The 26,763-nt window shown below is 38.1% G+C and overlaps 1 protein-coding gene across 2 annotated transcripts in view; it reads right to left on the bottom strand.

Annotated features, from left to right (window-relative positions):
* Positions 1–1,258: 1,258 nt before the first annotated feature.
* Positions 1,259–26,763, bottom strand: part of EIF2B3 (eukaryotic translation initiation factor 2B subunit gamma) — a gene marked incomplete in the record, with an annotated part of 93,421 nt that continues 67,916 nt past the window's right edge. For both annotated transcript variants that reach the window (XM_015811312.1, XM_015811311.1), the window contains 2 exon segments: positions 1,259–1,454; positions 9,340–9,443. In XM_015811312.1, coding sequence (XP_015666798.1) covers positions 1,402–1,454; positions 9,340–9,443 — 157 coding nt within the window.

The following is a 26,763-nucleotide window of genomic DNA, read 5'->3' as shown; positions in this document are numbered from 1 at the left end:
AAGATGAGGAAGATGTTTATCACACCAACTAATGAAAATGAACCAGTATACCTCTGGGTCAATAGCTGGAGGCCTTTACAGGTGCAGATACGTGTTTTAGAATCCTACTTAAAAGATTCCTGCAAGCCAAACATTTTAGGGAGAAAACTATGTGTTTCCAAGAATCTTTAGTTCATCATGCTTCAGGCATATTTTAAATTGTTCATTCTTGTTTTTCATTAATTTCTTATAATCTACCTATTACTGACAATTGATTAGAAAGATAAAATGTAATTTCATTATAAATAAAATACTAAATATAACTCAGATATGATTAGAATTATTGCATTAGGATGCCTCTGTAAAATGTGATCCAATATAATATTTTAAATCTAAACAATCACTCTGTGTTGAAGGTTTGGTCAAAAATATTATAAAAGTAGTTTGGATCAAGATTGTTCTCTCACATGGGCCCCCAATCTAAAAGATATGGATTATAGATTCAACATCACTGCAGAGTTTGTATTTTTATACAGTGGATTTCAGAGACACGAGAACTACCAAACTGACCTGGAGATTTCAGAAAGGCTATACAAAAGCCAATAGTAATTGTAATTGTATCCAAGTGATTACTTGTCCCCTACAAGTAATTGTCTTAGTGGTCAGGACACACTTAATGTTGATCAGATAATGGTAATCTGTGCCCTTATGTGCTTGTCCCAAGCTGGAATGAAAATGTTCATTATACATTTTTGGCAAAATCTAATAATACTCACTGTTGACTTACAAATTGTCTACAGTGTTTTTCCTCTCTTTTCCAGACAGCTTTTTATGATTGAAATGGTTTGTACAATATTTTTTGGAATTACAGACAACAGAAGCTGGTAATTACTTCCACTCAAGAAAAAGATAAGCACTGCTATTCACAGTCCAAACTGATATAATAGAGAGTATTTTTCTGACTCTTCGTCACTTTTTCTTCTCTCTTTATCTAATGTTTTTTAACCTCATATGCTAAGTTGAATCAACATGTACTACCTTCCTTTTCTAATTAGTGGTACTCAGGGAGCTGGCACTTTCATTGCAGCTACTTTGGCTCAGCTGTTCTTTTGGCGGAACACAATCTGTGTGGTCCTCGCTCTTAGCTTGGCTGGCAACAAAGTGCGTTCATTGGATTTACAAGAACCCATATCATCCTCTGCAAAGCAGCCTGCCTGTCAATGAGAAGAGGAGCAGGGAACTAGTTAAATGAAGGAGACAGACAGATGCCATTGTAAATATTTCTTTATTAAGAGGTAAAGAAGAAGTCGGAGCAGGAGTGGCTGTCAGTGTCAGTGATGCCAGGAGAAATTCATGTAGCACAATCTCCAGCTGAGCTATTGGTTCAGGTTGCCAGAAATCCATTCTTCAGTTCTGCCAGACTCAGATTTCCATCAGCTGTTCAGTGCCCATAATAACTTCATTTGCATGTTTAGCTGCAACAGAGAAGGAGAGAGAGAGTGTGTGAGAGAGAGAGAGAGAGAGAGAGAGAGAAAGAGAAGGGAAAAAAGGTAGCATTTGGGAGAGATAAAAGTTTAAAAGTTATGCTTTGTACACTGTGACGCAAAAGAGACTATGTGGTGCGTATGGCGGTGATGGGGGTAAAGTGAAAGCCTCAAATATAATATTCCAATCTGAGTCAAATACCTGATTTCAGAACTTGAATGAGAAAACTTTCATGTCTGTATCACTGCAGTCAAGTAACACAGCTGGAACGGGAGAAGCAGTTTTTTGCTGGCAGGAACAGAATCACATAACCTAAGCATAAAAGGAAGGCAGTGCTCTCCAAGCCTAAGCACTGTTCAACTTTCTTGGGTTAGCCCTATGTGGAAGCGGGCCCAGAATCAGTTTTCAATTCCTGGTTGAGAGGCAACGCTCCTTCAGCTGGCTTCATTCTGTTCTCAGAGCCAGATAAGAATTTACGAATTCTCCACCTCCTCAAAATTTTTTTAACCAGGCTGTCTTTTATTTGCCATTGGCAGGGCTACAGATGCATTCAAACCACACAGAAAAGAGGGATTAAAGAAGGTACTTTCAAAACTGTCCCAGAATTTGTCGGTATGAATGTTTCAGAACAAGAGCATCTCTGCCAGACAGATTCGGAGCCACAACAGAATGTCAGGGAGGCAGGTTGCCTGGCACAGGGGTCCCAGGAGCGCCCACCTGAACGGCTTAGACTCAGAGAATGCGGCACTTATTTTGCGGGGAGTGCAAGAAGAATCAGACCTTGAAAAATGTCAGTGTGACAAGCTTACAGAAAATCTGAGCTCTTGCAGTTTATGGACTACAGTATTGTATATATATCGGTGCAATTTGAGCAAACATAAGGACAACAATGACTCTGTTCCAACAAACTCTAACATAGTACTAGATACTAATGACAAAGTATCCCCCCCACCATTGAATAGCGGATATCTTCTGGCAGCATCTCTCCTTGAAAACACTGCCTTGGGGGGGAATATGAAAGCATCTCCTTGTTATTTGCTCAATTAGCCCCAGACAGATTGCTGCTGGTGGTGGCAAAGCTAAGCCATAAAGGAGGAGGAGGAAGAGAAGGAGGAGTGTGTGGGAAGAAAAGAAAGAAGGGGTTAGGGCCAAAACCCAGGACCACCACGAAGCTCCAGCCCTCAGGGGCTCAAAAATATTCAGTTTACTCACTCAATTACACAGTGTTTCATAAATCCTTTTAAATAAAATACAGTACAGTCCCTGGCACTAAATTACTCTTCTATTATATAGCACTGCCGAAAGACTCTGCTATGTATGAACACTTTTTAAAAACTGGAGATACTTTTAATAATAGCATTTAAAAAGAAACATTGAGTCGAGCATAGGAATGAAGCTACAGAAATGTAGACATACGAAGGATCGTGTATGCATCTCCACAAATGTGGCTTTAAAGTGCAGGTCTTTTGGTCCCTATTACCTCAATAAATATTAAGGCAATAGAAAGCATAAGAGCTTTGATGACACTAAGAGCAAATGCAAGAATTGCATATTAATTTATCAAAATTTGAAACTGCCCATCACACTCATTAGAATGTCAGGCACAAGCAACCAGATCCATCCGTGCAGAGTTCAAGCTAATTGCTTTATTATATTCTGCCTATTATTCAGGAATCTCCCCAGACTGCTTGCCTTCTCTTGGGACCAAATAAACAAGGCTCTAGGGAGCTTTGGGGAGAGGGTCAGTTGTGGGTTTCTTGTGGCCGTGCAAGAATTCAAAGCTAATTCCCCATTTGCGACCTCCTCACTGCTTGGCTTAATATTTCCCAACACAAATCTCTGGGTGGTGTACACATAGGAGAGAAGAGCTCTGGAAATCCCACGTAGTTAGGAGAGAAAGAGGAAACAGGCTATTTAGCGCAGAAAACAAGAACATATGGCCAATATGTTCCACTCATAGATTTTATTTTGACAGTGGATGGAACTCAGGGCATTTTCCTATTTGCATCAAAGCAACGAACATTGGTAGTTTTATTGTGGGTGCAATTTGGCATGCTTTACCAACTGTGTTGCTGATGTCACAGCCAGTGCTCTTTTTGGCCATGGGATCAACTCATCACTGTTTGGCCATTTAAAGTTGGTGTGGACATAACCCCGCTCCTCTGGCCCCTGTCCTCCATCACTTTGGGCAATAGGGAAGTTTAGTTTTTTCAATCCACACCAAAACCTTATATTGGTCCTGAGACCTGGTTCAACCTCCCAAAGGGCAGCTGACCAGCAACGCTGCTGGTGGTGAAGGGTTGTGTGGTGAAGCAGAAGAGAAAGAACCAACCTTTTCTCTGATGCTTATGGCACAAAGCCACCCTCCACTCTGCACATTCCCGCTGGCTTCCAGAGCAGCACTAAGCCCACACCCCAAAACTGCTCAACTATCAATTGATAGTCAGGCTTCCTTTGAATATACCTCCATAAAACATTTCTGCAAAACAATAGTGAGTCCTGATGGATGCCTAAACCAGCCAATATATTACTATATATTTTGGCATCAAGCAAAGCCTTTTCTTTTATTCCTCCAAACCTCTAATGTGTTAATGCTATCGTGATTTTCAATTTTTCATTCCTGCTTTTAGTTTTAAGTTTCTATTGTTTGTCTGTTTGATTTGATTTTCTCTTTATTCACTGTTTATATAATGTCTAGAGAGGCAGTTTGGTATAGTGGTTTAAACATAAGACTAGAAACCAAGAGACTGAGTTCTAATCCCATCTTAGGCACATAGCTAGCTGTGTATCCTTGGGCCAGTCATTCTCTCTCAGCCCTAGGAAAGAGGCAATGGCAAACCATTTTTTGATAAACCTTGCCAAGAAAATAGCAGGGATTTGTCAAGGCAGTCCTTGAGAACTGGATAAGATTGAACAAAAATAAAAAAATACAGTGCTTTAAAGCATGGGTCGCCAACCTTTCTGGGTTGGCGGCCTGGTGGGAAAGGGAAGGACAGGCACCTTTATGCACGCACGTGCACACACGCAAATGTGGCTGCGTGCAAATGGGGCCGTGAGCATGCACACTCCGCAAATGGGGCTCCTAGTGCTGGCGAGAGGCTCACGGTTCTCCTAGCGCCAGCTTGCGGCTTGTGGCTCAGCTAGCGCGAGATTTGTGGTTCAGCTAGGGCAGGCACAAGGGCAGGGGCTGAGCATGCACACATGTGCCCATGCACTGGCCAGCCACTCACACGGCCCGATGGCCAAAAGGTAGTGGGCCACGACCCATAGGTTGGGGACCTCTGCCTTAAAGTATGTTGTTGTTAAATGTTTTAACCCATTGTTTAAATGTAACTTTAATTGTAAATCTATTTAAGATTTCTTTTCCTGGAAAGCAATAAATAAATTATTTAAATCAATGAATAAACTTCCATGGACGTGAGGAATAAATACCCATTTTTCTAACCATAGCAGGAAACTACTGGCTCTGCTCCAAAACCTGAATTTCACACTTTCCCATAGTTCTGACATGATATCTATATACTGTAATTATTATGGAGGAAAGAATAGATTCAGTAACCATTTGGTGACCCGGACTGCTTCCCATATATTTCAAAGCCAAGAAAGTGCGAGAGGCTTTCAACGAGAGGAAGACCACTGCTTAGGTCTACCAAAGGGCTGATGTGTCCTTCTTTTGTTGGGAAAGAAAAAACATTCAGTAGGTGCCAGGGGAAACTGGAAGCTTAATCCTCTCCAAGGATTGCAAGTTAGGACAGAAGGAAAGAGAAGCAATATTCATAGGAGAAACAATCAAAATGGCGGAGCTCACTGGACTCAGTAGAGAGGAGAAAGGGGAAAAAAGAGATTTCTTTCAAGGGGGAACTTTCATACAACCCACTGAGAGAGGGAAGAAGCTTATGTATTTAAGTTATTTTCCCACAAACTCCTTGATACCTTGGCTAAGTTTATTAAGTTTATTAAACTCCAGATGGTTTGACTACAACATCCATAATGTTCACCCGGGAGGGATTTTAGGACTTTATCATAGATTTTAGTCTATGAAATCAGGTTGCCTACATTTATCTAGGGGAAATGTGTCTCTCTGTTTGGTTACTTCAGAATTAATATCTTCTGCAGAATTGTGAGTGCTGATCAGCCATACGTTTATCTTCAAAATCAGAGTAGGGGAACCAACATTTTAGAACTCTCTCTCTCCAATAGCATAGGTACAATGGATAATTTTTTTAAAAAACGATTACTGAAACATCGCTGTTTTTGACAAGCTTTTTTTTCCCGGTTCCAGATTTTAAGTATCCTATTCTATTCCTTACAGTTTGCATTTGTAACCGAAGGCTATCACTTTTATAAATTATAATTAAATATTGTATTTTAACGTGGGAGTTTTTGTACTATTTGGTAATATGCTAAACTACACTGAATGCTGCTTTGCAGATAAAAAGCACACAAATATCTCTCCGTGTAGATGTAGCTGAGTGAAAGGCGTGTTTGTGGGTAGATTTTAAAATTAACTGTAGCAGTAGCAAGATGAAGAGAATGAAGAGAAGATTTTCGCACATCAAATATCTCTTTTACACCTTTTGACAGTTATAAAAGATTGAATAAATAGACTGCTTGCTGAAGAGTCTTACTGAACTAGGAAGAATTATTTGCATGCCAGAAGATAACCTACATTTTTGTAATGCTTTTCCTTTGTCCTACCTTACTTTGCCTTCTCACAGGTGCCTCTCTACAGCAGAAGTACTTCTATCTTGTCTGCCTAACTGGTTACTCTTTGTGAGGAACTTTCTAAATTAAGTCATGGCAGAGAAAGGAAAGAGCAAGTTGTGTAGCAATGCTCTGCAGTCGTCACCAGTGAGCGTAAAAGCTGGTGGTCTGCACTTGAAGGGCTCCCTGGCCCATCTTAGAAGGGAAAGTAGGAAGCAATAACAGGAGATATATGCGACTGCAGATTCTTGGCAAGGGCGTTTTCATATACAATCAGAGAGTCGGGTCATATACAGATGGCACTTGATGTACACAGCCGGTTCCCTAGAGTAAAATTTCTAAGACCTTCCAGATGCACAGTTGCTATTATACAAATGTCATATGGTGATTTGGACCGCTAACAACAAGGTCTCTGACTCACATAGGCTGTTTACAAAGAATCTCAGGCCACACAGAACAGTTTCCTGTTATGGTGGATTCTAATCCAGGATAGACTTCTGCATTCAAAGGAGCTTTCTCTGGACCTCTTGACTAAAGGATAATCATTATTACAGAAGAATTATGAATTTTAAATCACTAGGTGACAAGCAGTCGAGGCATGGTTTCTGTTGGAATTTGGATTAAGACTACTGACAGCTACTAGCTAAAGAGAATCTGATTAAACATAATGTAGAAGCTAACTATGTATGTTACAGACATCAGAAAGCAGAATATATATCACTATGGATAGCATCAATTTATCTTGATTATGTTTTTTTTTAACTTACAGTGCCGTAATAAAGCAACTTATCAAACTAGCAACGATCATTTATATACAATACTTATTTCTTTTTTAAAAAAGATCTTGGATCTTCAGTTTCAAAAACTATTACACAGTAAAAGGTGTACTAACATTCATACTTCTGGAAACACTTTAAGGAGGCAGTGTTTCAGCACCTCGGAAAAGAAGGGTCAGAAATATGTTATCAGAATATAAATGAGAATTTGCAATGAAAAGATTATAAAATGGCAAAGTGAAGCGATTTAATTAAACATAAAGTAACTAAATAACAAAACATAATACTACAGTTCTGAGTAGTAATATTCTGAATTTTGGCTATATATTTTAAACTGAAAAAAAGAACCAAAAAAATCCAATAGACGCCTCAAAGCTAATTCCATTTTCTTCCTGGCTCACATTAAGACAATAAAAACTACTGATGTTTCATAATTTAAGATATTGTTCATCAGAGAGGAAAAAGAAGAAAAGAAGTTACCAAATATTTAATTAAGATAGAAAACGTATGGGGTAAAAAGAGAAACTGTAATTACTTTTATAGCAGAATAAAGCGAAGATAGAAAATAGTTCCTTCTAGCTGTAAAAATAGACCAGCCACCAAACAAATTACTCTGTAATGCTAGGCATATATTTTCCTGAATTAGCATCCTTCAGGTCTATATTAAGGCTTAAGAATTAAAGAAGGTTGCTTTATTCTTGAAAGCCGATGTTTAAAGCAAAAGAGAGATTGAAGCAAGCTATACTTTGATGGAACGCAGAACAACGTCCAAGTGACAGAAGTAAGGCATAGGACACTTTCAATATCAAAAGAAATGATGAAGTCAACTAGGCTTCCTCGACACTTTCTATGTTTGTGTGTGTGCTTGTGTGTGCATGTGCATGTGCACATATATGTCTGTCTGTCTGTCTTTCAAAAAGATGTTATGGATTGCTTTAAAATATTATCCATCTCTAACTTTCAGACCCACAAATTTAGGGATAAATTTGTTCAAAAATCACAAATACAAAAAAAAAATCCTGCACAGGGTTTGTCCGTGCTCTGGAGAGTTAACTGCCTTAGTATCCAAATTAAATGACAAAAACGTAGTGTAAATACTTCTGCAATAAACGTAAATATAGTGTATATACAAACTCAGCCAGTCTTTCCATTACAAATTTTGAAGACCTTAGAAGCACATTGCTTGTGGGGAAAAAAAACTTTAAACATTCCCCCCACCCACCCACCAGCAGCATATCCAGCTAGCCTGTAGTGTTTTTCACAGGCCCACACCTAAGCAAAGGAGAATACACCACTTCAGATATTCTTTACAAAGCTTCAGGCTGAGAACGGATAGTATAGACAGCTGTCCTTTGTCAAACTGAACCTCATCAATTCACATGGGACAGTTGCCAACACTCCTTGAAACGTAATGAAGGAAAGCACTTCATTCTTAAAATAAGTCTGTTGTGGGCATGCTTTTAGTCTGAATAACTCTGTTTCACCTTGATCCTAGCATGAACTGCTTAGATCCCAACACACAGCATCATGTTGATTAACAAAACTATGCAGCACTATGCTAAGGCTGCACTATGTAATTTGGCAGAGTATAAGATCTGGGCATAGGGTCACCTATATACAGGCACCCATAGATTAGCACAGGATTAGGCAAAAAGTACATGTCTATGTGATTTTTCAATACAATGCCAAGGGGTTGTCTCCTGGTTTTCTATCAATAATACTTAAACCAGAGCACTGAAAAAGAACATTGGTAGACATATATGTTTGAATCTGGTCCAACCATGTTCTCACTTGAACTAATGGTTTGCTCTTGGCTCCTGCAAGTACATTTCTGAGTTTTAGTAAAAACAACAACACATTTTGAAAGCCTGAATAGCAGGTATCATTTTATAAGGGACTGGCATAAACTATTGGAATTAGCTTTAAGACAGGGTTTTAATAATTAAGCTCTACATTCTGCATGCTTTCTGCAAATATTCAAATGGTCTCATAAAAGTGGTTACCTACCAATACTTTGTGCAATTTATTACTCTTTCCATGACCTAAGTTTTGTCATTCTGAAATTTAATTTTAATCTACACAGTGAGTGAGCAACAGTGCTTCTACTATTTTAATTTGGGTTGGACTTCTAAAGCATTGCTTCTGGCAGTTCCTTCTACAATTACTGTGTTATTAAATCTATAGAGTGGATTAAAAATGAACTAGTTCATTTGCATAGCTACAGAAGACAATTCCAGGAACAAAGATGGATTATAGCAATGTTTCTCAACCCCAGCAACTTTAAAATGTGTGGAATTTTAATTCCCAGAATTCCCCACCCAGCATCGCTGAGGTTGAGAAATACTGGATTACAATATCAGCCCTTTTTAACAATCACTGCTTAGATTCCACTTACAATTAATTTCCAGGTGCTGGCTATTTCCAATCAAACAGTCCTTGAGGTCACTTCCTTTCTCTATCACAGCATGATGGCAAACAACACAATTCTGTAAATTGCATCTGTAAAGATAAATGAGGATTTAAAACAAATATAGACATTAAATTAACCATCATTATTATAACCAAGTAAGTGCGGAAGTGATGGGGATGCAGAACATTTGCAGCGGTTCAGAAAGTCAAGATGGCACCTGTGACTTTGCAATGGAAGCCCCTCCCCTTTTACACATGGTGCACCCACAATGCATGTCCAAAAGGGGCCAGGCCTCAATCACATGGCTGCAGCTGTCATCTTGATCATTCTCATTGCTCTTGATGGAAGCCTTGTGGGGAAGAGATAGGCAATATATTTAAGTGGCAAAGTATATGGTTTGCAGAAAATTAAAGCTTTCTCTCCATTTAAAGAGTAGATAAATGAAAGTACAAAAAAAATCTTCTATCCAAAATTCTGGAAAGCCAATGGTCAATCACAGTTGACAACTTTGGTGGGCATGGTTAAATAATTTCTATTTACAAGAGACATCACAAAGGAAGCACACAAAAGGGAAGCTTTATATAAAAAAAATATAGTGGGGAAGTTTAAGGAAATGCAGAAAACTGTTATATGGCTTTAGAAAATCTGGCCTCAGTTACATTGAGGGAGCAATCAATGACCTGTGAACTGTGTTTATTTTTCTGCCCCAGAACAATGTAAACTATCTCCCAAGAAAATGGAAGCTCTGCCTTCTGCAGGAAAAATACTGAAAGAGATTCAGGTATTTTCACTGCATGTCCCCCATATACTGGATGAATGAAAGGCAGAGAGAGGAGACAAAAGGCAAGAAATAAGCAAGACCACCATATTTGGACTGCAAAAATCCAAATGGCCAAAAAAAAAATGACAACAAAGACCTACTAACTGCCATCTGATGTTTGCAGCCCAAATATGGTAGCCCAGGAGTTCAAGAACATGACACATGACCCAAAACAGGAGGCCTTCAGCGCCATTGAAATTCTATAGTAGTACCAGGTTTTTCTTGTGAACCTCGACTATTGGCAGATAATAAATCAAGAAGCACTAATGAAAACACTCAGATCCACATAGAAACACAAGTGTGTTGATCATATCCCTCACATAAGAGGAATGAAGGCACACCAATTGCAAACATATCCTGATGACTGGAGTTTGGCCTCCCAATGACTGTATTCAAGATGTGAGTTAACACAAACAGCTGGATACTATCCTTTACTGCTCATCTATATGTTGGAACAAAGAATGTGCCTAGAAAAGTTTCTAAAATTTATGAGGTTCTAGGTAGGAAAATGAAGGAATGAGAGTTACAAGCATGTTTTAATTACTCCTTCCTACAAGACAGAAAAGGATAGGGTAAAGAAAGGGGACACTATCTGGCAATAACGAGGGTACCATCAACAAAAAATATTTTGGTAGATCTTGATATCAAATATGAGGAGTTCCTTCAGAGTGATGGGGTATAAATTCTAAAATATTGGCAAAGTACTTTTATAATTAACAATCCTAATTCCTAGGAGCCAACATTGGTTTGTCAAAAATAAGTTTTGCCAGATTAAACTCAATCATCTTTTCCTGGCAATCAATAATTTGATGGATACTGAAATAGTAAGAACACAAAGTATTTCCTACAATATCCTTATTAAATGAGACAGTAAACGTAATTAATGAAGATTGAATCTTGGAAGATGAAGCAGTAGCTTGAAACTAAACTAGAGAATTTAATCTCTCAATAAAATGAGACTAAATTAAACAAATATGTAACATTTAACATTTAGATATAAAATATCAAATATACAAGTACAAGTATAGCAGCATGTCCAAGAAGATTTAGGTACCTCAGTGGATGATAATATGGAATATGAAATAGTAAGAAAGTGAGCCAGCAACACAATATGAAATGCTCATGCAATTTATCCCAATTTATCCCAAATAACACCAAGTGGCTGGTTTACCCCACTTTGTGTTAACTGTGCTATATCTGCAGAACTGTGTTCATCACTAGGGACTGTATTTTAAGAATACCATTGAAACATCCAGAAAATAGCAGGTTAGGAAAGTGGGATATCTACAGAGCCTATTAAAAACAAGCATTTTTGAATGTTTTGCCAGGGAAAAGAATGAGGAGAAGTAAAAAAGCAGTCTCCCAATAGCTGGAAGCCTTCATTGCTGGAAGGCAATGAAGAGGACTGGCTGACAAACAGATTTTAATTAAATATTACGGGGGGAAAACTTCCCTTGAATAAGAGCTATTTAACAGTGAAACAGATTGTCCCTGTGGGCAATGAATTCTCTTTCTCTGGAAATAACAATTAATAGGACAGCTGTCTTGAAATAGAAAAATAAAAATTCAGTTCTTCAGTTATTCACACCGATCATGTTGTATCATATTGTTTACAGTCTTGAGTTTCTAGTCCTCATGGAAAAGGAGAAACCGTGTTCTTTTAATCTGCGGACAGAAATTCAGTCCTATAAGGGGTTAATGGGTAGCTTCCAGTTAGTTGGACCACAAAATAATTTTGCAGGCCTTCCACAGGGGTTTTATAATGATGAACCACAAGGCTACTTATGCTAATACTCCACATTTTCCATCTGAAAGCTCCCAGAATAATTAAAAGCAGACAGTTCTGTATTCAGGGTTATAATCTAAAAAGACATGGTAGAGAAGGAAAAGACAATGGGAATGAGAAAGAAAAGCAAGGTACAACTTTTTACAATGACTAGAATGATGTTATGGGAAGTCCTATTGGTTGCTATGGTTATTCTTCCACTGAAATATTGCTGATAAATTAGGCAGGTCATCCATAGTAAGTTTAAAATATCACAACAGAGATCTTGGTTTCTTAAAGCTTCAGAAATGCAAATGGATTTTGATAAGAACACCAATTTTTGTCATACAAGTAGAAACTGGTCTTCTATGGCCACAGCCAAAGTGACGTCCCCTACAGTCTAGGGAAGAGTAGGTCTATGGTATGAAAAGGAAGAAATATTTTGAACAGGAAGGACTTGACTCACTCTTAGGCCAGCAACCTCCCCTTTCACATAAGACAGAGTTATGCATGATGGAGTCATCTAGCTCAGGTTGCCTTGGCAAAGCCTCTTATTGAGATGTTAATTCTAAGGGAAAGTCTGAATAGACAGCTCTTTCCCTGGGTTTCTTATTCCTGCTGCACTGACACAGCTGTTTCCTTTCCAACTGCTCCAGCAATGATGGCAGGAAGATTAACCACCCCCTCACATGGGCAACAGGATAAAAATGTCATCGATCCACGGGCTTACACACGTTTTCTAATGTGCCCAATGAGATAGGATAACCTTTATTGTTGTCATTTTTTACTGTGAGCACACTGGCTCACATTAAAAATAAAATTCTGTTGCCTGCTCTCAAAAGAAAGTATATTATTCACCCATACACATACATAACCCACATATACACATGCTATACACACACAAATACACACACACACACACACACACACACACACACACACACACTACTACGCATATACATATAAATATTAATCACTGTCCATTTTGAACACATAGTGGAAGAAGGAAACTTGAGAGTTCACAAGGTTGATACTAAGCTGTGTTGAATCTGGATGTTCTGCTTCGGATAACATGGAGCCTCCTTCCAGAAGGTTACAAGAAAATAAGTAAATGGGAAAATATGTATTAAAGTCATCTTCTCTTATGATTAGATGATTAGTATTCTATTCAAAATACTATAAATTTGGAATCATCCAACCAAAACAAATTTCAGTGCTGAAATAGATGCTGCTAATGTATTTTGAACAAATTGTGAAAACCAATCATGATTGATTGAGTATATTGCAATTTTCTATAGTTTGGAAAAATACGAATATCTCTTGCAGTAAGTTAAATGATTTAAAACTTAGCTAATTAATACCTTTGTTGTTGAATTTAAAAGATTTATCTACAATTTTCACTCAGATTTCCCAATATATAAATCTGTCACATGAATAAGGCTCAAAGTTGCATTTCCATTCAATGTTTTCCAACTATGCCTTATACCATGAAGTAGAGTTTTGACTAGAAAATAGGAACCAAACTTCAGTTATATCAGGAGCCCCATAATAACTTTCATAAATATGTCCATTATGGTTTTTGACTTTGACCACTTGGATTCCATAAAGAAATAGAAGTCAAAATGTATGCATAGCAAGAAAGTTGAAAGTCGGGGAAGTTAAAGTCTCATTATTGCATTGTATTTCTTTATCTGTAATTTAGATAAAGAAAATCTTGGGGGCTCTCCCCTTACCACTGAGGATCTTTCTTCGTTGGGGAGAGGCTCTTTGGGGTGCATTACCTTACAATGCAGAGTTTGGTCTGGTTTATGGACAATGCTAATATTATATGGGGCTAACATCCGCGCCGTTGCCTCTGACACGCCGTTGATATATGGCAATGTTGTCCATGCCATAGGCGTGTCTATGTGTTGGCTCCCGCGAGGCTCATACGGTCTGCTGTACTTCTTAATAAATTCCACTGGATAGCCATTCCGCCTGCAGATACGATACAGGTGATTCTTCTCCTCAGCTTTTGCTCTGTCAGTATTGCAGTGAGTATTGATCCGCTTAAACAGTGTCCTAATGCAGCCAATTTTGTGTGACACCGGATGGTTGCTCCTATAATGCAGAACCCTATCGGTGTGTGTTGACTTGAGCAGAGCGCAAAAACGGCCGGCTTTATAAGCAATCTCCCAAAACATCAACATTTTACTCTGATGACGTTGGCAGTTAGCTGACGAAAGCTAAGTGTATTAAAATAGTTTTGTTTGTATTTTATCCTGGTGTTCGATTATCTTCTTGAATATGAGTATACCCGGGATTCGTATTTTTAGCGTAATTAAGGACAATATATACATACATACATACATATATATTTGGTACATAACTTTTATATATCAACATTTTGACTGGCAAAACCAATCCTAATCAATCTGCAAGTTAGTTTGAAATCATCATGAAAGGGCTCGTAATATAATAACCCCTCCATCTTTTTTATAACGTTGAGCCTATGGAACTTTTAAAAAAATATCTCAATAGCTACGTGTGACTTTCAGTTTGTTGTATAAAAACATACAGATCATTCTTTTGTTAGGAATTGCTGGAATTAAAAAAACAACCCTACAACTGCACACATTTACTGAAGTTGAAAGAATCGGTAAAAGCGCAATCCTCATTTTGGAAGCTAGCAAAACTAGAGTAACATTTCCCCTGGCAACAGGATGATACAATCTCTGTATGTAAGATTTCAGGCACACATTAATAATTCTAGCTCCTGCTATGGCCCTGCCACATAACAGAGCAATTTGGCTAGTATTTACCACAGGAGTAGAAAACAAATTGAAGCACATTTTGTGGGTGTTCCTTCCACTCACTGACAGCTGTAATACAGCCATTTGGAAATTACTTGCAAATGCCTTTTTGTGCACATTTTGAAAATCAAACCGTAAAGACTGCCAAGAGAAGAAGTATATGTTTGTTGAATTTCAATCTCATTTCTGTCCTTCCCTACTATCAGGATAAAGAACTAGAAATAAATTTATATTCTTATACAACAAGCACTTTTGTGTTGTGGCCTTCTAATTTTCAATTTTGAGCAGTGCAGCTTTATAAAATTACAAATATTAACAAATATTAGCCCTTGTAAGTGGGTTGATAGCAGCTATCTATACAATAACATATTTGAAGCAGTGGTTTCTAAGATTAATGGTACAGATTATTCAGAAACCATGATTTTAGAGCTTTTACAACAGAAAGGCACACCTCATCATAAAGTTGGAAAAGGTTTAAGAGTTTATGTTTTGAGCAGTTAAGGGCTAACCTCTCTGACACCACGTTAACTTTACAGGCAGCATATTCTGCAAATAAAACTTTGCAAATTTGGGGTATGGCTAAGTCTGCCCCAAATGTCCTGCTATGCTCTGCCTTGTGGCGGCATGAACTGCTCCTATGAAGGATAAGTGGAGAATGCCAGGAGTGTATGCCCAGAGTATCTTTCCTAGTAGGGCACATGGAGCCCAGAGAAATCAAATTGACTATATTATTGGTAAAAGACAGTGGAACAAATCAGTTATAAATGTGAAGTTGTACCCTCTCACAGAGGTAAAGCAGCCCCCTCAACCTAATACCCTCTAGATGTGCTTGGGTATGACTCCATACAGGTAACGGGGACCAGAATTTCTGTTGCTAAGGAAGGCAGTTCTTAAGTTACCTTGAGTGGCCATGTGTGAGTAGGCGGCAATATGGATTTTCTAAATAAAATAAAATAAATAAGTGAGTTGCACCCAATTTTACAAGCTTTTTTGCATGGTTAAGTGAATCACTGTGGCTGTTATATAATTCACACCAGCAAATCCATTTTCTACGTTGATTTTGCTTGTCAGACGTTGGCTGGCAAGGTTGAAAAGCATGTGATCCCAGGAGATGGCAATCGTTGTAAATACATGCCCATTGCCAAGTGCCTGAATTTTGATCACATGATGTGAAGATGCTGAAAATGGTCCTAAGTGCCAGGACTGGTTGTAAGTGCAGTTGTAACTTCAAACTGTTGTTAAAAAAATGGTTCTAAGTCAAGGACTACCTGTAACCCCCATCCAGCAAGACGCCCTCAGAATTATGGGAATTAAAGTACCAATATTGGAGTAAAATATGAATTCTAAAACTTCAGTGTGAAAATTGATACATGAAAAAGAGGAGAAAACATTCAACAATATTTTTAACCCAGAGCTTCTCTCAGTTGAGAAATGCTCCCCCCCAAAAGGAACTACTTTAATCAATTATGAAACATTAATTGTAATTGTGAAGATTCCAAATAAGTTTTATTCAAAATGTATTGTCAATTGTTACTTGCTGTTTACAAATATGGAATTAATTTTAAAATGAAATATGAAAACATTTGGCAAAACAAAGAGTCTGACAGGGATTAGAGCCTTCTTACATGTTTTGGGTAATTTTATTAACATTAATATGCTAGAAACAGCTGTTTAACTTGATCTTTTACAAATGGAATACAGTGATAATATTTGTAATGTAATAATGTACATTTTATACATGTTATAGTATGCTTTTTTGGATAAGTAAACGTATGCGAAGTGCAAAAAACAAATAAGAAATAGCAATTAAAGGAAATTATGCATTGGATTAGAAAAAAAGAAATATTGCTAAATGTCATTTATATCAATACCAGTCACTATATCTCTCCATATTTTATCAATCTGTATTTTCTTCTTGATCCATTCATTCTTTTTTTGGAACTTTGATCATTCTTTCTATATGACCAAGCTGTCTCAACATATTTCTTACATACTGATCACTCATGTTAGTATTCAATCCACAATAATTCATTATCATTCATTCCTGGCTTGTCTCTTTTTGTTGTTGTGTTTCTTATGTGCTCTATTCCACTGCATACAATTTACTTTTATGTTTCTTCTAACATACCCAATTCTCACTTCCATATAAGAAAACAGGCAGAGAGATACTCCTCAACCCAGCCAATTTTACTTTCTGACAAACATTCCATCCATCTTTATTAGATAGTCTATCATGGTACACAATTCATCAACTTCTTTTAATCTTTTTGCCATAAGCCATTTTTCTTATATATATTGCCTGATGAGAAACAAAAATCTGCATTCCCCTGCCCAGCATAAAGCCTTACTAAAGTTCACAAATTTTCTCCTTTTTCATTTGTACCTTTCAATCATTCCATTGTTTGCCATGTACCTATAGTTCCCATACATAAATATCGCTTTCAGCATTTTTCACTTCTGTTTCATTTCAAATTGTCATTGATTTTTATTCTATTCATTCTGCTGGGGGGCTCCTACTTTAGCTATTTTTCATCTACCTCCAAAACAATTATTTCCATCAAAATTTCTTTGCATTCTTCTGTGTCTATTGACCATTCCTTGCTCTCTCTTATATTCTTTGCAACTCTTTCTCTATAGAAAATCTTCCTGTCATCTGCATTTTTTGCACTCATTTTCAATTTTTAATTCATTCGCATGTGCACTGACATAAGCTCTTAAGCTATGTATTCAAAACAAATAAATTGTCTTTTTAAGCACATCCTCATCAGTTATCATTCTCATTCATTCTTGGATATCTAAATGGTCCAAGTGATCTGTTTGCTTTTTCTGTACTCTCTCATCTTGTTCCCAGCATCCATGCCAATTAACAGAATAAATTTTCCCTGGAATTTATTTATTGAGAGTGTTGTGCAACTTTTTCCAGAACTTATCTCTGATTCTTCCAGATGTCACATGTAACGTGATCTTTTGTATATCTAGTGGAAGGATTCTAACGTTACAACATACTGGCTTGAATTCAACCGTGTCTACTGATCTACATGACTGATAAATGTCCTTACAGTACCTTTTTTTCCTCCTGTCCACTTCCTAGGGACCCACCAATGTGATCCTAAAAATGGGGGCAATATAGTCCTGATTTGGGAGTGAGTACAAAAGAGCTACACAGGAAAGAGAGGGAAAGGAACTTCCATCTTGTGAGCTGAAGTATATGTCATTCATTTGCTTTACTTTGCTGAAGCATGTCTACAAATAAAGGGTTGTGCAAAAACATGCATTCATTTATCAAATACTGTGCTGTATCTGCCAAAAGAGCCAATGCAGTTGGCATCAACAGAATTATGGGGTCAAGTTCACAGGAAATGATAACACTGCTCTATGTCATACTGGTAAATACACTGCCCAGTTCTAGTCACCACAATACAAAAAAGAAAAAAATGTTGAAGAATTAGAAAGAGTTCAAAGAAGAATAGCAGAGATGGTAAGGGATTTGGAGACCAAATTCTATAAAGAATAGGTAATGGAACTGGGTACATTTAGCCTAAAGAAGAGAAAGTTAAGGGGAGATATGATAGCAGTCTTCCATGTATGATGGTATAGCATCACATAGAGCAGGGCTTTTCAACCTTTTCACCAATTGTACCACTTTTAGGATATGGCAATATTTGAGTACCACCTAGCAAGCTGTCACCAAAAAAAAACCTGTTCAAAGTTGAAACTGCACTGAAATGACTTATGACCATTTTTCACACTTATGGCCATTGCAGCATGCCCAGGGTCATGTGATTTATATTTGGATGCTTGACAACTGATTCATATTTATGATGGTCACAGTGTCCCAGGCTCATGTGATCCCCTTCTGCAACCTTTTGACAAGCAAAGTCAATGGCAGGGCTGCTGGTGGCCAATGCTAAGGCGGGACTTCCTTCCCTCCCTCCCTCCTTCCCTGTCTCCCTCTTTCTCATTCCCATCTCCTTCTGAAGGAAGAATTTGAACCCCCCCCCATGTTTTCCCTCTTCCATATATTCATCAAACAAGAAAAAGCCTCCAGAGACGGAAAAGACAAGCCACTGAGGAAAGTAGCTTAAAAAGGCGCATTCCCCTTTAAGAATTAGCTACTGGCTAGAAAGGAAAGTTAAGGAGCCGGCAGCCAGCACTTAAGGAAGAAAAAAAAATGTAGTAAGTACTGGCTGCCAGCTAAGGCAGCCTCCCCAAATGGTTCCATTCATAAGTAAGGGAATGGTACAGGCAAAATCCATTCAGGAGAAAAATATTTCAAAATTCCTTGCAGCAAAACTTACAGCTAACAATAGCAGAGCAATAGAAGCTAACACGAGACATCAGCCATCAGCCAAATAGAAATTGCTGAACACTCCTTAAGATGTTAAGAACACAAAGCCCACATTGCACAAATCCCAGAACTTCAAAGTCACAAAAGCACATAAGAATCCTTCCACTCTCCATCTCCCTCCCTCCCTCCCTGCCTCACCTCCAGCCGATGCTGCCTTTCTTAATTGCTGCCTTTCTTCATTCCACGTGGAGGGCGAACCCCCCCCACTGCGTTTCTTGCCAATTTGTTGCTGCCAGCATGGATGGCTGCCACAGAAGTTGTAGATCGGCTCAAGCCGGCCTGCTTGATCTCCTCTCCTCTTCCCCCACTCTCCTCCTTCTTTCCCTTCGGTGCAGCTAGAGCTGACTCCGCCTCCTCCCAAGGCTGCATCTTTTTATCTCTCTCCCTCTCCTGCCCAAACTGCCTCTTTTTATAGCCTCTCCTGTCTCCGCCCCTCCTTTCTCTTCCGGGTGAGCTGGAAGTGAGCCTGGGGCCTTTGCCTCACCCCAGCCACTCTGCAGCTTCGGAGGACTCTCTCACAGTAAGTCCTGCGCTGCACTGACTCATTCCCTACCCCACTACACTTGGCTAGGCAGGGCTGCGTACCACCTGCCACATGCTAATGTACCACAGGTGGTACGTGTACCACCGGTTGAAAAGACCTGGCATAGAGGATGGATTTATTCTCCATAGCACCCAAGGATAAAACATGAACCAATCAAAGGATGCTCTGCAGGGAGAGTTGAAATAAGGATGAGTTTCCTGGCTGTGAGAGCTATTAAAGCTCCATACGTCGTGGATGCTTTCCAGAAAAGATTGGATGACTATTTGCCCAGGATGGTATGAGAATACCTGCAATGGACAGGGTGCTGGACTAGAAGATTTCCCAGGACCCTTACAACCCTATGATTCTATGATTTTTTAATTCAAAATTGAGGTATAACCTTAACATATATGTATATAACCTGTAGAATATTTGTTCAATGATTTCAATTTTGAAGAATGTAAAAGTTTATTTAAATTTGTTTAAAGCAGAACTAAAAGTTGATAACCTTTTACATTCATAAGACAGAATTTAACCTACTTTTGGGTTAATAGCAAAAGCACAGTTAGCATATTGTTTAGATATGATGAAAATGTCTCTTTAACAGAGGGCACATGGAGAAATGATGACCAAGAAGACAAAAGGGAAGGCAGTAGATTCAAGTCTTTAAAGCAGAGACCACCTAACAAGATAACTCTGAAATGCTTCTAATTTCAGTAAGGCTGCAACTTGCACCTCCCTCTCATTGTAAACAACTAATCCCAGCAGAAAACAACAGAGAGTAAAATGTATACTCATTCTGCAGCATTCCAGACCCTGCTTTATCTTTTATTTATTTTTCTAAGAGGTCAGAGATTGGGGGGTGGGTGGGTGGGAGGAAGCCAAAGACACAGGCCATCTCTTGTGTGGCCTTAAAGGAAGCTATTTTAAAGGCAACGTCCAAGAACACACAATCTGGAGTTTTTATAGCAGAGTAATTCCAGGCTGCATTCTCTCTTCCCCGCCACTCTTTTGTGGTAAAGCTACACAGCTTTAAACCAAAGGACAGGGTGGTCGATTGCTTCGGAAAGAAATGTAAAGAGTTGGGAAATAATTCCTTTTCCTGTTGAAACTATAAATAAGAAAAGCTGATTTACACAGTGCCAGGACTGCTGACTTTCAGAGCTTGCTATCTATCTATAAATCAAGTGTGTTGAGCAAAGTTAACAGGGGAGGGGCCTCTTTTGCCTAAAATACTGAGAGTATCAAAAAAAAACTGTGGCTTTGCATTCTCTTTAGTCCAAGAAAACAGAAATGGACAAAAACGAACACCTAGGAAGAGTCCCAATAATCAGGGAGGCTGAAATATGCACTGTTCGCAAACAAGAAACAGATTGCAGCAATGCAAAGACAGCCCATAGTTAGAGGCTATATACCAATTATTTAGATGGGTGATCAATCCTTGCCTTATAGTCAGTCTGCAGATATCAAGAGGTAGACTACATCTGCTATTCTACCTGAGCATTTAAATGCCAATCTGGGATATCAACCAACTCTAAGCTGCACTTTGCAGGGAGCATATTCTGGTCCACTTACTTACTGTTGGCTATATGGTAAAGCATTTGCCTGGGAAAGGCAAAGAGAAGTGGGGTTGACTGATCTGTAAAACTGAAACCTCCTAGTTGAACATTCTATGTGAAATTGTTGTCTTTTCTATGTTTGGGATCTGAGACAGCTTGGAGATCTCATAGATTTTTGGTTGACCTGTCCTAGAGCTGTCACTATTATCTTCTGTTTTTCTGACATTATCGCTGTTTACTCTGGAAAAGAATTAACACTTCTGCACTGTTACTCTCTCTAAAACATATTATGCAAAATAAGGAACTGTTTTGAAGCCATGAGAGGGGTAATAAATAGAAATGACTCAATTTTTCATGCTGGAATTTAGTATTTTGGTAGGATAACAGGGAGACATGGTATCATAAAAAGCAACACATTTCACTCAGTGGGCATTTCCATTAGGTCACAGGGCACTGTGCCATGGTTCTGGGTGGTCTGCTTACTTGGGTGTTCCATAATGGCGAAGGACACTTAAGGTGTCAGTGAGCGACATTGTCTATTAGTATAATGCAGTGCAGAACTCATCCTGGAGCTCCAGAAGCATAGCTGTCCAGGCCCAATGCCAAAGCAAGCATCTTGCTGGCTGTTTTTTGTTGGTCTCTGGCAAGAGCTATTGGATTTAAATATAAATCTTACAAGGAGAATATTTTCTGTATTTGGGCCCTTTTTAAATAGTAACCAACTTCCACAAAGATTATGGAACACACCTCCATATTCATGTGATGCCATATCTGTTTTCAGAGTGGCTAATATGAGATCTGTAAGGATAAAGTTACTATCTTTGTTTGAGTTTCCTCTAATTCTTCCTCTTTATATTAATTCTGAAACACATTGCTTAGTGCAGATTGCCTACATTATGGGAATCTGTCCTTTTATGGGATCTAGTGCTCATGGTCCTGCACACTGGGATAAATGTGGCATGCATGGCTAATATGAGAGGCACTCAGCAAGTCCTGTGAAAGGAAAATACCATCCCAAGAGTATAATATAATGTATTTGATCATCTCCACATGAGTGTCACATTATTTGCAGCTTTGCAAACTATGAAGTTGGAAGCAAGCCTCTTTTCTCCTGAGGGAATGTCCTGTAAAATCTGTGTCATGACGGTACAGTATATAAATATCACCTTGGAACAAGTTTGCTCTAATGCATGCATTATATAAGATGGGCAGTGAGTGAAACGTTTTGTGCTGTAGTCTATGAATCCCAAACCCTCCATGGGATTAATTAAAATTTGTTCAGCTTGTCCCTAGCTCTGTACATCAGGCACTATTAAGAAAACCACCTAATCACTTCATGATTAATTTTCAACTAGTTCTATTACTTTCTTTTTAACTTCTCTTTTACTTGGCCATATTCTCACAAAAAATAGCATTAAATTGGAGACATGTGGTAGGTGGCAGCAGGGTTTAACTAAACACACATGCTTTCCCTCATTCATAATCTTGTTGTAAGAACAAAACTATACCATTTGCTAAGGCAAATTCACCTGGCTTATGCATGAGCTGCAAAACAGCAGCTCTTGTTTAAGGGCCCAGATTTAACAGGTTCAGCAATACGTTCTTTAAATTTTTATTCCACATATCTATACTATTTGTGTTCCAAATGGCTTACAAATTATAAGACAGCAACAGTGTGCTAAAACAATTCACAATAATAATTTCAGCAGCAATAATATCTCTAGGCAATATGAAGAAATAAGATTTTGAACTTGTATCTGAAGTTCATCAAAAAGCAGCAGGGACACCAAATGAACTGTCCTTAAATGACTATAAAAGATCTGGCAAGTCAGCTCAGTTAAGTTGCATATAAATCTTATAGTTATTCTTCTTCATTTCTTTCAAAATCCACAATTATTATCCAGGATGCCATCCAACCTTGGGTGAATGTTTCTCGCCTCACTAATCACTTGGGTATTCAACAGCAGTCCTCCCAAGGTGGAAGATGATGTGACAGCTCTAGTCTAACTTGAGGCTGGAAAGTAACAGATATCATCAACATTTTAGCCATTGTTTATCCACTGCAGGATGAAGGCCTCTTCCGCATGTTTCCAGCTTATATGGTCCTAAGCTTTCTTTTGACAATTGGGCCCACAATACTTGCTGTCGTCGTCGATCTATCTTGTTTTAGGTCTCTTTCGTGGATGCTTTTTATCAAGTGGGATCCATTCTATGACTGCCTTGGCCCACCTGCCATCAGTTCTTCTTGCTATGTGACCAGCCCATTTTCATTTCAATTCTTTTACTCTCTTGATGGCATCGTATACTTTTGTTTGTTCTCTAATCCATGTGCAGGTCTTTCTATCTTATCTTGTAATATCAAGCATGTATCTTTCCATGGCTCTTTGCGCCACTCGTAGCTTTTGTAACAGATATCTATGATACTATTAGACACAAATGACAGTTGAAAACAGGTTGGTCACTTCTGTTAGGATTCCCACTCTTTCACTGGAAGAGTTGACCTAGAAGAACTTTCCTATGGATTATGATATTAGGATCCCCTGATACAGGTATCAAAGTGTCTATTGATATTGGTCTTCCATCTCCACACCTATTCACAAAAACCTTGCACAAATCCTAGTAGTGGATCTAAATGAGTCCAATTGAGAATCTTTCTTTGAATTCTGTTTTAACATAGACCAGGGCTTAAAGCCATTTGAGACTTCTCTGTCTTTAAACATGTTTATTTAATATATTCCAATATTACTTCCCATGAAATAATTCCAAAGCTCTTTATAAAACTCTTGAGTTGTTCAAGACAATATGGCAATGGCAATTTACCAAGCAGTATTGTGAACTGGCAATGAACAACAATTGCCATAATTCCCAATCAATATGGCTTTCCAATATATCTGAATGACACAAGTTGAAAGTTTGTCTCAATTATAAAACGTGTCCTCTTATAATAGAGTAACAGCTTCTAGTCCAGTGTATATTATATCTTGTGTGTGTGTGTGTGTGTGTGTGTGTGTGTGTGTGTGTGTATCTTTGAGTCATTCTACATACCATAAATTGGAGTTCAATATGGATTCTCTGGGCTAGAGAGAAAATTATATTAGAGAGATTACCATATTACCATTAAAGTTAGATCAGAAAGCATTTTGTTGATTTTATCTATTTTTATGTTTAACACAATGGACTATTCACACAGACACAGATGCAACATTTTCTGTGCAACTTAACAAGTTTAAATTCATGGCTTCTGGGAACAAAACTGAGTATATACTCAAAATAAAGAAAAGTAGCAATCTTGCCAAACATGTTTCTATTACAAATGACATCAGTTTTATTCTGACATCCACTGCTACTTTAAGCTTGTCATCCAGCCAGCTAACTTCCCAGATGTGCTATGCAAGCTATTAGATTCATCAAGCCAACTCACTGCTGTGAGAAATGGATTGACATTTCTAGTGAAAAGCGGTGTATTTCTACTCATGATATAGTAGCAAACCGAATACATTAAAGTGAAGATTTTAAAAAGATAATATTATAAATAGAGCACCTTGGCAAATAGTAACACAATCTCTTTTCAGGGAGTTGACTCAGCATATGATTAACACACCAGATACTCCTTAAAATGCATACTGATAATCTGTCAATTAAGAATCCTGGAGGTGTTTTCCCTATATTCATTTATTTACTTGTCAAAAACTGGTAAAATATTGATGTTTGTTTTTTTTTAACTCAAACAAAACATAAAATTGGGGACTACCTTACAAGAAAATTACCACTTGAGGTAGGCCATTATTTATAAAATGTATAATAGCTATAATTTATTACTTAAGTTCAACAATCTTGGGATAATATTTCACAACCAAAACCACATTGTCTTGACTTAAGTCTATTAATATCTTTATTCTTTCCCCATCTCACTTTGGAGGGAAAAATATATACTCAAGGCACTAATACAGAGATTACATATATTTTCCATGGGAATCAGGATACATGTATTGAATCTCACTTATTCAGGTAGATTATTAAGTAAAATGCATCAAAGGAAACTGCCATTATGCTGTCACAGCAATTGTTATGGAGAAAATTAGAAAAGGAACAAGAAATGGGCTCTTTATGGTATTTTCAGTGGTAATGCTACTGGAGGGAGAATGGGAAAATATTTGGTTTTTTTAAAGCAGTTATTCAAAATTAATATACAACCTGTTAGAGGCATAACACTTCTATGTCTTTTATTCAAAAAAGTTGCCAAAAGTTGCCAAAAATTGATGGTGTATTTCAGCTCTGGGGAAGCATTGAAAATCACAAAAACAGGCCAGGTACATGCTGCCCACCCACCTATGGATTACAGCAGAGGTCCCCAACCTTTGGGGCACCAGGGACCGGTTCTGTGGAAAGGTTTTTTTGCGGACCGGAGGGGCCATAGTTTTGCATAATGCCTGCATCCTGTGGATGGGGCTTTGCTTGTTTGCACAGACCAGTTTCTGGATGCTGCGGATGGGGATTGGAGACCCCTGGATTAGAGAGCAAGGAAAGCATATACCTGGTTATATAGTAGTCTTTCCTTATACCAGGATGAAACAGATTCTAGTAAGTGACATAAATAAATGACATCCAATGTAGCATGGTGGTTAAGGTGTATCCCCAGGAATGGGGATACCAAAATTCAAGTCTACCAAACTCCTGAAACTTATAGGATGGCTTTGGGCCAGTCACTCTTTTAGACCAATCTATCACACATGGTTATTATTGTGAGGAAAATGGGAGGAGGGATGCTAGGCACATTGTTCTGAACTCCTAAGAAAGGGTAAGGTATAAATTGAATGAATGAATAAGGTGAAAGGCAGGACTATTTTTAAAATTAAGAATATTAGAAAAAAAACTTTTTATTAGTGAAGAGGAAAAAGAACCATCTATATGTACTAAAGTCAACTTGAGTGCAGAAATTTTGGTTATAAAAAAGCATCCGCTTCCTTAAAAAGTCAAAGAGGGACAACTTCCAGGATGGCTATTGGATGTAATTGATACTCCTTAATTTGTTACATATGACCCAAGAGGGAGCAGAAATGAGCCAAATATAGGCAGGAGACATATAGTCAGAATTCTCCCTTCAATGCTAGATGCCATCACTCACTGCACTCTAAGCAGCCTGAGAACAGAAATTATAACCCTGTTCTTGCCAAACTATTACTAAAATAATGAAACCAAGACTCATTTTCTGCTAGATTGAAGGAATCCAGAAATTACTGTGCAGCATGAACAGAGGCACCTAGATGACAATCAAAAGGCCCGTGCAGCTTGGTTAATACAATTCTTTCTTCCAGCTATACATTTTGAGGTGGCCATTTCTCATTGATCCTTGAGAATTTTGTCATAGTAACAAAAGTTAAAAGCAAAAAATAATAAACATAATTTTATTTATTTATTTATTTATTTATTTATTTAATTTAATTTATATGCCGCCCTTCTCCCGACAGGGACTCAGGGCGGCGCACAACATATTTAAAACCAGAACATATATACAATCCCCCCCTTAAAACCGAATTAAACCGAATTTTAATGTTGCGTCTTCCGAATATTTAAAACCCAATGTAAAATCCACCCTAGGTCA

This window comes from Protobothrops mucrosquamatus, unplaced genomic scaffold (genome assembly GCF_001527695.2).
Source record: "Protobothrops mucrosquamatus isolate PMUCROS unplaced genomic scaffold, P.Mucros_1.0 scaffold39, whole genome shotgun sequence".
In the NCBI taxonomy this organism is placed as follows: Eukaryota; Metazoa; Chordata; class Lepidosauria; order Squamata; family Viperidae; genus Protobothrops; species Protobothrops mucrosquamatus.
Note: the sequence above shows the minus strand (reverse complement) of the source record. Positions and strands in the feature narration are given on the sequence as shown.